The following is a 10,956-nucleotide window of genomic DNA, read 5'->3' as shown; positions in this document are numbered from 1 at the left end:
AATCTCTAGATGTTCATGCAGACCTACCACACATTCCCAGTAAAAACCAGCTAGTAAAAATTTAAAATTGTACAAAAATAATGGAGTAATTTTTGCAATTGAAAAATTAAGACAAGTACATCCTAAAACTATATAACATTAATATCAAGTACACTTAAGCTACCCGCTAATTAGCTACTTAAAGATGAGCAGGAACTCCTACTAAAATATTTCTGTGTTTGAATTACAGAGTTTTGTGTTTATGATAAGAACCGTTCATATTATGAATCACTTTGTAAAGAAGATCTCTATAAAAAAATGAATTAAAACTAGTCGATTAGTCAATCTATTGTAGTAAATGCATACACGGTCTCGAATGCTTTACCAATTCCGTTCATCTATTTTTACAAATTCGATGACTGAACAATCTTAGTTTTAGTTGATTTTTTGCATATGTGATCGTTATAGAGTGATTTATATATGAATAATTCCGATCGTAAACACAAAATTCTATAAATCAACATTGAGCAATTTTAAGTAGGAACTCCTGCCTATCCTTTGAGTAACCAAGTATTGTTCCTAATCAAATGACCTTGAAACAATGGAATCTTTATAATAATAAAAAAAAAAAATTATAACTAGTCCCAACTCCAGCAACGAAATTACGTACGTTGTCACAATTGAACTTGCCACAACTAAAACTTCCACTCGTAAACAATATATCGTTCTCGTATCGATAAAGTCGAATCTGAGAATTACTCCAACTCAATAAAAATATATCACCATTGTATTTATGTAAGTTGAACTTGAGGCTCGCTTGAGCAAGATGAAAACAGCTACCACTGAATCAAAGGCTGGCGATGGGGTGGGGACAAAAGGAAGGGTATTTAGGTAAAATGGGGGAACATACGAAGGCTCAACTTCTTAAGGTTAGGTCACATGATTGCCCGAGGCGGAAAATAGATCAGGTGGATATCAGACGTTGTTGACTTAATATTTCGACACGTAGCATCCTTGAGGACCTCTGCACTGATTGCCCCAGTTTGCCAGCCGGTTTTAAGGTTTTCTCCCATTTCGCTGGCTTTTACCATATTGCCTGTCTCTCTCTCGAGCATCACCTGCTTCTCACGTGCCAAAATCCTCCTCCCCGTCCATGAAACTTACATTGAATGAGTTTATTGTTACCGTGACATTTTAATTTAATAATATAATACAATTATGTGTAAGTGTCTCTTCATATAACATTTGACTATTAGACCGAAACAGTAAACCCCTTTCATGTTAATTGTTAATACTCTCAACCGTCAGGTTCCATCTCTGTCTCAGAGTCACCACTGAGTTGAACTATTAATTGGATTCCTTCTGCTCAATTAGTCTGTCTTATCATTGTTAACCAAAACACAAAGCTAGAGAGAGAAACAGAGAGGGAGAGAGAGAGAGAGAGAGAGAGACTCTGAGAGAATTGAAGATGGTAATGGTGTTAAGCTCATAACCATGAAAATATTATACATATTTATATAAAAAAGGAAAAAGGAAAAATAAAAGTATATAAGTAAAGCAAAAGAGGAAGCTTTTTGCAACTATTGTTGTTGTAGTTGTTTTTTGATTGAGAGAGAGAGAGAGAGAGAGAGAGAGAGACAGAGAGAGAGGTAGGGAGGAGGAAGGGGAGAGAGAGAGAGAGAGAGAGAGAGAGAGAGATGGGAAGAGGGAGGGTGGAATTGAAGAGGATAGAGAACAAGATCAACAGACAGGTGACCTTTGCGAAGAGAAGGAACGGACTATTGAAGAAAGCCTACGAGCTTTCCGTTCTTTGCGATGCCGAGGTTGCTCTCATCATCTTCTCCAATAGAGGAAAGCTGTACGAGTTTTGCAGTAGTTCAAGGTTCTCTCTCCTATATTATTTCACCAAAACAACTAAACCCCCCGCCTTTTCCCTCCCTCCATTTTCGTACCATTTCGGCTATCGCAATTTCTCTCACACACATACATCAATTTATACACTCTCTTTCTTATTTCATATATAACTAAGTAATTAACTTTCGTTTGTTTTCATATAATTTAATTTCAATTTTTTTTGTTTCTTTCTTTCTTTCTTTCTTCTTCTATGATTTCTGGAGTGTTTTTTTGGATCTCCAAGGCGTTTGCTTCCGTGAACCTTTTTTCGCTGTTTTCAGTTTTCTCTTGCTGAATCATGAGTTATGAATCAGCAGCAGCAGCAGCAGCGCTTTGGCAAAAGCTCCTCGTGAAGTTTATTTATTTATTTAAAAAAAATCGCCTTTTGTCTTAAATTGTTGAAATTTAACGACATTTAGCTGCGTTTTTCCGGTTGTCGTTTTGGTGATTACCTCGGTGTTTTTAGCAGGTTGAGTGTTTCTGCTTCGGCATTGCTGTTAGATCTGCAACTGGAAATAAAGATAAAGGCCATCAAAAGAAGTTCTCTCTCTCTCTCTCTCTATCTCTCTCTCTCTCTCTCTATGCTTAATTAACGCCTTGACTTCTGTGAACGTGGTTTTCCAGAATGCCCTTGCCTTTTTTCTCTTCTCAATTTGCTCGCCCTAGCTTTGGCTTCACTCAATTGATTTCAATTTTCCATTTTTTTTTCCTGATTTTCTGATCATAAGAGCGATCTGATCGATCCAAAAGCCTTTCAGCATTTGAAGCTTTCTGATTAGCCAGCTTAGTTAACTAGTTTCAGGCTTTTGTTCTTCGTCAGGTGTAGATATTTTGTCTGTATCTGTTTTCGGATTTTCAGCTCTCATTTCTTCCAGGAAGAACCAACTAACAGACGAATTAATCTGCAATTGGATCGAACAACTCTGCCATTCACGAATCAACCGGTCCTCTCTCTCCCCAAAAACCTAGCTGCTTAATTACTTAGCTAGGGTTTTGTTTTACCAAATTCTCTTCTTTTACAAATTGTTATATTTTGAGGGGATTTTCAACTTAATTAACTATTCTATTTCAGGCTCTCAGGTTATCATCTCTGTTCTTTCACAGAAAATTCGGGGCGAGCAATTTTTCTATTTTTTTAAATTAAATTGAGATTCCTGGGAATATTAAGCCAAAAGCAAGCAGTTAATTACCTGGTTTTTCGACTTCCCCATTTGGGTCCTTTAAATATACAGGATTTCCCATGTTTTCCACTGTGTTTTTCAATCACATCTTGACATCGAGTAATTAGTACTAAATATCTGCAATTTCGGCTTGGATCTGACTTTAGGGTTTTTCTTGTTCACTCTTTGTGATCTGACTTTATGTCAAAAATGACTTCTTTACGTCCATCACTTCTGAATTTTCTAGTTGCTTAATTTACCAGTGATCTATCTTATCAGTAAAAAATCTTTTTGTACTTACACGTATTGTTAGGGCTTAATATTTTCTCGTACGCTGCATTAATTATAAGTTTCTTATTTAATTAAGTTTAATTTCTATGAGAAATTAACATATATATAATCGCCTTGCTTTTGTCCGTTTTCAATTTTCATCTTTGTTTGATGGTTTTTCAATTGCATCTGGATAATAGTGATGTAAAACCTTCTTAGATTTTGTAGTACCAACTGAATTATAAAGTATTTTAATTACGCAACTATTGAAGTGTTTAAGTTAATTTGCACATATTTTATGTTAGATAATATGAAATTTGCAAGCTTGAGAGGTAGAGCTTTTCAAGCAGCATTTATTTGTTTTTATTGTATAAGACTTAACACTTATACTATTAGTCTCTCTATAAACATTCATATCATTCAGCTAACGATAAATTGTCAAGGTGTGACTAAATTCGAATTTTGTATATGGACAAGGAATTTCATACTTGTTTTTGCTAATTATATGTTTTCCTACACACGCGCATAAAAGATCTCATTTTATCTGGCCTGTGATGTCTGTTTTGTCCCCTAAACCATCAGTTCATATTTTGTATGATTTATACCCTTCAAATAATGTTTCAAAGAAAGTTTAATTTACATGCATGTTTGTTCATGTTGTTGTACAGCACGCTCAAAACTCTTGAGAGGTACCAGAAGTGCAACTATGGAGCACCGGAGACAAATATATCAACAAGGGAGGCCTTGGTAATACTTTCATCTCAATTAATTAGTTGATATGGAGTTTCTTGCTTATTACCCTACATAACAAGGAATATTGATTGGATACAAAAGAAACAAAACTACTGGCAAGAAACACTGCATTATGACAAGGGTTAATTCTCAAACCTATGGATATTTAGAGTGTTTTGAAGAAAGTACAATTTACATTGAAACTTTTTTCTTACTGGTTTTTCCCTTCAATTAAGATCTGTTGGTATCAACTGTATATACATTGTGTTAGCCTATTAACAAATAATAACTTGGAATCCGTTTAGTAACTATTTCGATTTTAGTTTTTAGTTTTCATTTTTCTGAAAACTAAAAACCAAAAACAGTTACTAAACAAGTTTTTAGTTTTCAGATGAAGTAAAAACTGAAAACGAAATGATTATTAAACGATCCTTAGTTTTTGAAGTCTAATATTGTCACATGATTTATAAGCTATAAATGGTTATATGAAGTCCTAATTAAGTTTGAAACCTCTAACCGGCACCCATCCCGGACCTCGGTAATTTGTTAACCTATAAGGTGGTACTGCACTTAAATCTTATTACATTTGTCTACCTCTTCCCACATAAGATAGATGCAAGTGAAGGAGGGTGTTAGTTGATATACATAGTTGACTCATTTCCCAATCAAGGGTTTGGTTATTTTCTATCTACCGCTAATTGTTTCTCTCTCTCCCTATCTTATTGTTGTTGCATAGCTTGATTGTTAGTAAAAGACAATCCCAACGTTTTTCTTAGTATTGATGTATTACTTACACAAATACTTCAATGTTTGGAACTCAAAGAAGCTTAACATTTTGTCTTGCTATTAAAGAATCTTAGTGTTGATTGATTAGCTTATGAAAGAAAGTGTATGAGTTTATAATCAGTACCCATTTTCACTTCAGAATTCTCCACAAGCTAAGTTTGAAGATAGAAATTTAAGGTGTTTTTAGGCATGCTCAAATATATAGGTCAATCCCTCCCCATTGTACTAATTCAAATGTTGGTACAATATGAAATCTTTATTAATATTTTTTTTTTGTATGTATATTAGACCAAAAATCTGATTAAGGTGCCTTGTAGGAAAGGTTTTGGATTCAAATATATATATATATATATATATATATATATGACAACCTCCTAATTCATATATATATATGCAGGAGTTGAGTAGCCAGCAGGAGTATTTGAAGCTCAAGGCACGTTTTGAAGCCCTACAACGAAACCAAAGGTTATTGCCTTTCCGACCTTCAGTTATATAAACCTTAATTAAGGGCTAAAAATTAGGTTTACTAAGTACGAACTTTCTTGTAACTACCTTAGGAATCTCCTTGGAGAAGATCTTGGCCCTCTAAGCAGCAAAGATCTTGAATCACTTGAAAGGCAGCTGGATATGTCGCTGAAGCAGATCAGATCCACACGGGTACCTGACCTCATCGATCGCCACCTAATTACAGTTTAAACTGATTTAACATAGTCTTTTTTCTCAATGATTCCTTGAATATTTGGCTGTTTCAAGGTTTTTATTATTGTGTGACAGATTTTTCATGTATATTTGTCAGGTGCTCCATAAACTTTTCTAACTTTGTGTGATATTTGAACTGCTTGCATCATGCTGTATTTGAAAACTATGAAGTGAATCAGACTTGTGTATAAATGCATGGAAAAAATCATCCTTATTGCAAAATAAAAAAATAAAACAAAATAAAAAATAAAAAAATGTTTTACCTAGTATGTATAGACTGGGAATCCAAAACCAAGAACACGAAACAGATTTTCCAGATTGCCTCTAAGTGAAACATGACATAAACTGATATCTGTAACTTGGTATGCATTCTTATGTTACAGACCCAATGTATGCTGGATCAGCTCACAGATCTTCAGCGAAAGGTACGAGCACACATATATCCTTATGTATTTTCATTTGAGTTTACTCTTCCCATCTTGGCCAACGAAAGTTTTCGTGCTTTTCAGTTTTCGCAAATGCATATATATCATCATCCTGTATATTTATTTATTTATTTATTGTTTGATTTATGCACAGGAGCACATGCTAAACGAAGCAAATAAGACCCTGAAAGAAAGGGTAGGCAAACGTCAATAGTTTTGAACAATTAAGTTGATTTTGTTTTCAGACGTTGCACGTACCAGCTGACCTTTTGGTGCTCATGTTGTGCAGTTGTTCGAGGGATACCATGCACTCCAACTGAATGCAAATGCCGACGAGTACGGCCGCCAACAAGCTCAGGCGGCCCAGGGTGATGTCTTCTTCCATCCCTTAGACTGCGAGCCGACTTTACAGATTGGGTATGTACTTGTACTAGTACTGCATTTTATAATATAATCAAACTCCCTATGTTTTTAATTTGGCCTCCAAACCTAATTAAATCTATGCTGTACTTGAAATCTCCTCTTGCTTGAACCTAGAAGGTGTTGATGCCAGGTCTAGGTCTTCAGTATTTAATTAGCCTCTATGCTAAACCCAGTTAATTAGCATTTTAATTAAATTGAACATCACTAATTAGCCACTTATAGGCCTTTCGCGCGCCTGATTTTGTACAACTAATGTCAGTGACTATTGTGAAATTTAAGACTTGTAATATATGGATGATACTCTCTCTTTCTTTCTCTTTCTGGTTTTGAGTCATCTTTCTCATTGAATGAATGTGCTTGTTTAATTGCAGATATCAGAATGATCCAATATCGGTGGTGACAGCAGGTCCAAGCGTGAGTAATTACATGGGAGGATGGTTGCCATGAGTATGCATGCATGGTCATCAACAACAACAGCAGCAGCTATAGTCATGCATGTTATTTGCAGTTAATATTGATAAGCAAGATACAATCTATGCATGTTTTGTTTTTATGTTTGATTTTTATTTGACCTAAAAGGATCAACGATGATGACATTTCTCTGTAATTGTATGGATTTATTTATGCCCTAATTAACTCTGGACCTTTAAGAATTGTCAATTTCCAGTCCACCACCAACCACCAATTATTTAACCTTAAGCAGAAAGTTTAAAGCATTATGCAGATCCGAGTTTGGCCAAGTTAGTTAAAAATCATGATTTCTTTTCAAACAATTGAAGGTCAACATTTTTGGTATATGTTTACTTATACGTAATTGAAATTACAACACGAAGTTGGATTTCGAATTTTCGATTACGAATTACTCTTTTGTTTCCTGACTATATGAGAATGTAAACACAAATGGATTCCGCACAATATCATGAATTGAATCTCTTGATTTTGGAGGAATTGGACTCCTTTGTGAGGGTGGAACTTATAATCTTGAAGAAGCACAAGGTCAGTTGGGCCTGAATTTACTGGGCTGGACAATCTGACCAAAATTTAGGCCCATGAATCCAGGCCTTACACAAGTGTCAATTTTCTTGTGCGCACTACAAGACGATCGAGAAGCTTGACTTTATAACCACAAATGTCCATGGCTATTGCGTACATTTTTGGCGAATGCCACATTCTTATCCAATCAAGACAGAAGTATTGCTTCTTTCTGTCGCTATTTACTTGTCGCTTAATACAACACTTGCCATTCTGAATGTGCTTACGTGTTCGAAAATCTTTTTTATTTCTTTTATTCACAGGGGCTATGCGCTTCTAAAAGTATGTTATGTTGTTTTCTATTATAATTTTTAAGAGATGTTTTTTACACTTTGTATATGCAGGAGAATTTTTCTTGACCATGCACACATGATTTTACCTTGTTGTATTTTCGAAATCTTAGAAATTTTCATAAATACACGTATATTAACCATCCAATGAGTATATTGTCAAGTTTAGACCTTGCCGAAGATTGTAAGTATAGAAAGGTATTTTTTTGAATTTTTTATTTTCTATAATTTTCTAAGGGCATATTAGGACTCATATGAATGTTTAATCATAAGGCCTTCTTCCTTAATAATATACGTTATATGAAACATGATCAAATTATGAGAATGATATACTTGATATTCAACCTATTATTTGATACAAATTCGTAAATGTAACAAATTACTTGTTTCGATTAAGTTTAGGGGGAGATTGGTTATTCTCATCACCAGCGCAAGGTATATCCACAATCTCGAACCAAAATAGCTTACGTGTGACATCTAATTGCTAGCTGCCACATATATGAATTTACGTAGAAATTTACAAATAGCGCACCAACAAGAATTGTTGCCAGCGAAACTCGAACTTTGATGGAGCAACACACAAGATAAAAACTTTACCAACTGAATCAACCCTTTTAAACGCAACAACTTAATTATCACTACTAACCCCGATACAAAATTAAGAATAATAACTAAAAGAAAATGCATGAAAGTGTATTATTTATCTGAATTATGAGAATGTTGTACATGAGGAAAACGTTTCATGTCATATCAATAATGTATGTCCCCCCATTAGTCAAAATACGTGTTCCCATACTTAACCATCATTGTTAATTTAATAATATATGTCTATTCATCAAACAGGGAAAGTTTTTGAATCTACAGCTGGTGAGGGTTGTAGGTTTGACCGCTGACATTAAAATATACAAAATTAATTGTACAAATAGTTAAACTGATTTTATAGATAATTATGTTGTTTTTTTCACAAGATATTTTTTTTAAGTATACAAACTGATTTTATAGATAATTATGTTGTCTTTTTTACAAGATATTTTTCTAGTGAACTTTAACAAAAAACTCTCGACACTGTTCACGTTAATGAAAAATCATATTTTTACACTAAAAAGTCAATCATGATACCATTCACTTTACCATTTATTTTGTTTTTATCGTTAAAACTCAAAGTTTTCAAACCCTTTTCATTAATTTTTTTATTTTTCTAACGTATACAAACTGATTTTATTAAAACTTATAGGATTTTTATTTCAAATGGTCCTAAAATTGACCCTTGCTATTAAGATAGTCCCAAAAATTGAAAATCAATCAATAGAGTTCCTAAAAATAGGTGTTACAAATCAATGTGATCATTCCGTCACAATTCTGTTAAGTGCTGATGTGTATATAAATGAGCCCCATAAGTCATATTTATCACAAATGATCCTTGAAATTAACTTACAACATCAAAATGGTCCATGAAATTGACCCAGGACATCAAAATGGTCTCTAAAATTGGAAATTGATCAATATAGTCTTGCAAGTAAGTGTCTCAAATTAATGTAGTCTTTCCGTCATAATTATGTCAAAATTTATGTTATGTGTTGATATGTCTCATAAATGGGTCACACAAGTCTAATTAAATTTAAAAAAAATTACAAATAGGCTTAATAATTTAATAGTTAATAAAAAATTGTCAAAACCCAAAAACACAGTCCTGCAATCACCTCTGATCCCAGCCCACATTTCTCTACCTCTATCGCTCTCTATTCTCTACAAAAATTTCAATACACCCATCTTTACACATTTCGACACCCTTCACTGAATTGAACTTGGATCGAGATCATATTTGATGATAGCTTGACCCATTGGCAACAACTACTGGGACACCACTGTTAACATTTAGGCGATCAACATCCTCACAACCTTAATTTTGGAGAGCTTGTTCGGCGCTTCCCTAGTGGTCTGCTGATGCAAAGAACAGCGAGGTCGGCCTTGAGATAATGAGGTTATAACTGAGGTGCGTCTATTGTTGGTTGAAAACTATTTCCACACCCCATCTTGGGCCTTGGTTAAGCCTTGTGCCTTTAAGAATTTATGGAAGGGATCTCTCTTCGGAGTAGGCCATACAATAAGAAAAAAAAAATCATTATGCAAAAAAGTATTTAGACAATTTTTTAATTAATTATTAAACTCACAACAGCACATAAATTTTTTTTTTTGCAGAATTGTGGCAAGAAGGATCATTTTGATTTGCAACACCTATTTTTAAGGACTACATTTATTGATTTTCAATTTCAGGGACCATATTGACGGTGTGGGTCAATTTCAGAGACTATTTGTGATAAAAACCCATAAGTCTTGTGAGGCCCATTTATGTGCCACATCAACACTTAATGAAAATTTTAACATAATTGTGGCGGAAATGCCACATTGATTTGCAACACCTATTTTCAGGGACTACATTGATTGATTTTTAATTTCAAGGATCATCTTAATGGTGTGGATCAATTTCATGAACCATTTGTGATAAAAATCTAAAATTGTATGTACAAACTAGTTTTACTAAAAGGTACACAAATTGATATACAAAATTAATTCTACACATAAGTGAAACAATTTGTGCAAAAATGGTCGAAGAGGTTTGGGCTAATGGCATGCATGTAATTTTATTTAAAGTATAATTGATTATACTAAAAAGTATACATAATTGATTCTTTATGTAGCTGAAATTGTTTTTGAAAAATAGTCTAGAGGGGCTTGGCTCCTGTTGACATTGACATGTATGTAATTTTGTTGAAGTTGTGCAAACTGAGATTTGTTAACTAATGGGCCTGGTCAGGGTATGAAATTGAACATATATATATATATATATGATATTTGAGGGATATGAAATGCCACGTATATGGGATTGATATCTCATTGCATCCCAATTTCATAAAAGTTTAATAATTTTTGTGGATCAACTTCAATGAATGATCTGACTTCAAATTTGGCACCATTTGATTAGAAAAATATCTTAAATATCTTAAACATGCCAACGTGCAAAGAAAAGCTTTGGGCCCCAATATGTTCCTTTTTCGAGCTCTAACAAGATTTGGTTCCTGTGATTTAAAATTAGTAGTAGTGGTCTCTGAATTTATCTATTATCAATTATTTTAGTTATTTCATAATAAATTTTTATTAAATAGGATTGCAATGACAAAAATGTTATTAGATTTTGTCAAATCATTTTGCTTATTGTTTATTAAATTGAATGTATTTTTATCATTTTGATCTTTTTTTCATAGAGAT

At 33.6% G+C, this 10,956-nt stretch overlaps 1 protein-coding gene across 2 annotated transcripts; it reads left to right on the top strand.

Moving 5' to 3' along the window:
- The first annotated feature begins 1,351 nt into the window (after window positions 1-1,351).
- MADS18 (agamous-like MADS-box protein AGL9 homolog) lies at window positions 1,352-7,027 on the top strand. Of its 2 annotated transcripts, NM_001293827.1 has the most exon segments (9): window positions 1,394-1,628; window positions 1,677-1,861; window positions 3,971-4,049; window positions 5,218-5,285; window positions 5,378-5,477; window positions 5,903-5,944; window positions 6,099-6,140; window positions 6,234-6,361; window positions 6,739-7,020. In NM_001293827.1, coding segments are annotated over 8 exon segments (720 nt in total). In that variant the 5' UTR covers window positions 1,394-1,628; the 3' UTR covers window positions 6,815-7,020.
- The last annotated feature ends 3,929 nt before the right edge of the window (window positions 7,028-10,956 follow it).

Source organism: Malus domestica, chromosome 13, assembly GCF_042453785.1.
Source record: "Malus domestica chromosome 13, GDT2T_hap1".
Classification (NCBI taxonomy): domain Eukaryota; kingdom Viridiplantae; phylum Streptophyta; class Magnoliopsida; order Rosales; family Rosaceae; genus Malus; species Malus domestica.
The sequence above is the reverse complement of the archived record's forward strand: the minus strand, read 5'-3'. Positions and strand labels throughout refer to the sequence as shown.

Coding starts and splice junctions, on each gene's coding strand:
- MADS18 (XM_070810241.1), top strand. CDS start 1,677: ATGGGAAGAGGGAGGGTGGAATTGAAGAGGATAGAGAACAAGATCAAC. Junction 1,862..3,970: donor GAGTTTTGCAGTAGTTCAAG/GTTCTCTCTCCT, acceptor GTTGTTGTACAG/CACGCTCAAAACTCTTGAGA. Junction 5,945..6,098: donor TCACAGATCTTCAGCGAAAG/GTACGAGCACAC, acceptor ATTTATGCACAG/GAGCACATGCTAAACGAAGC.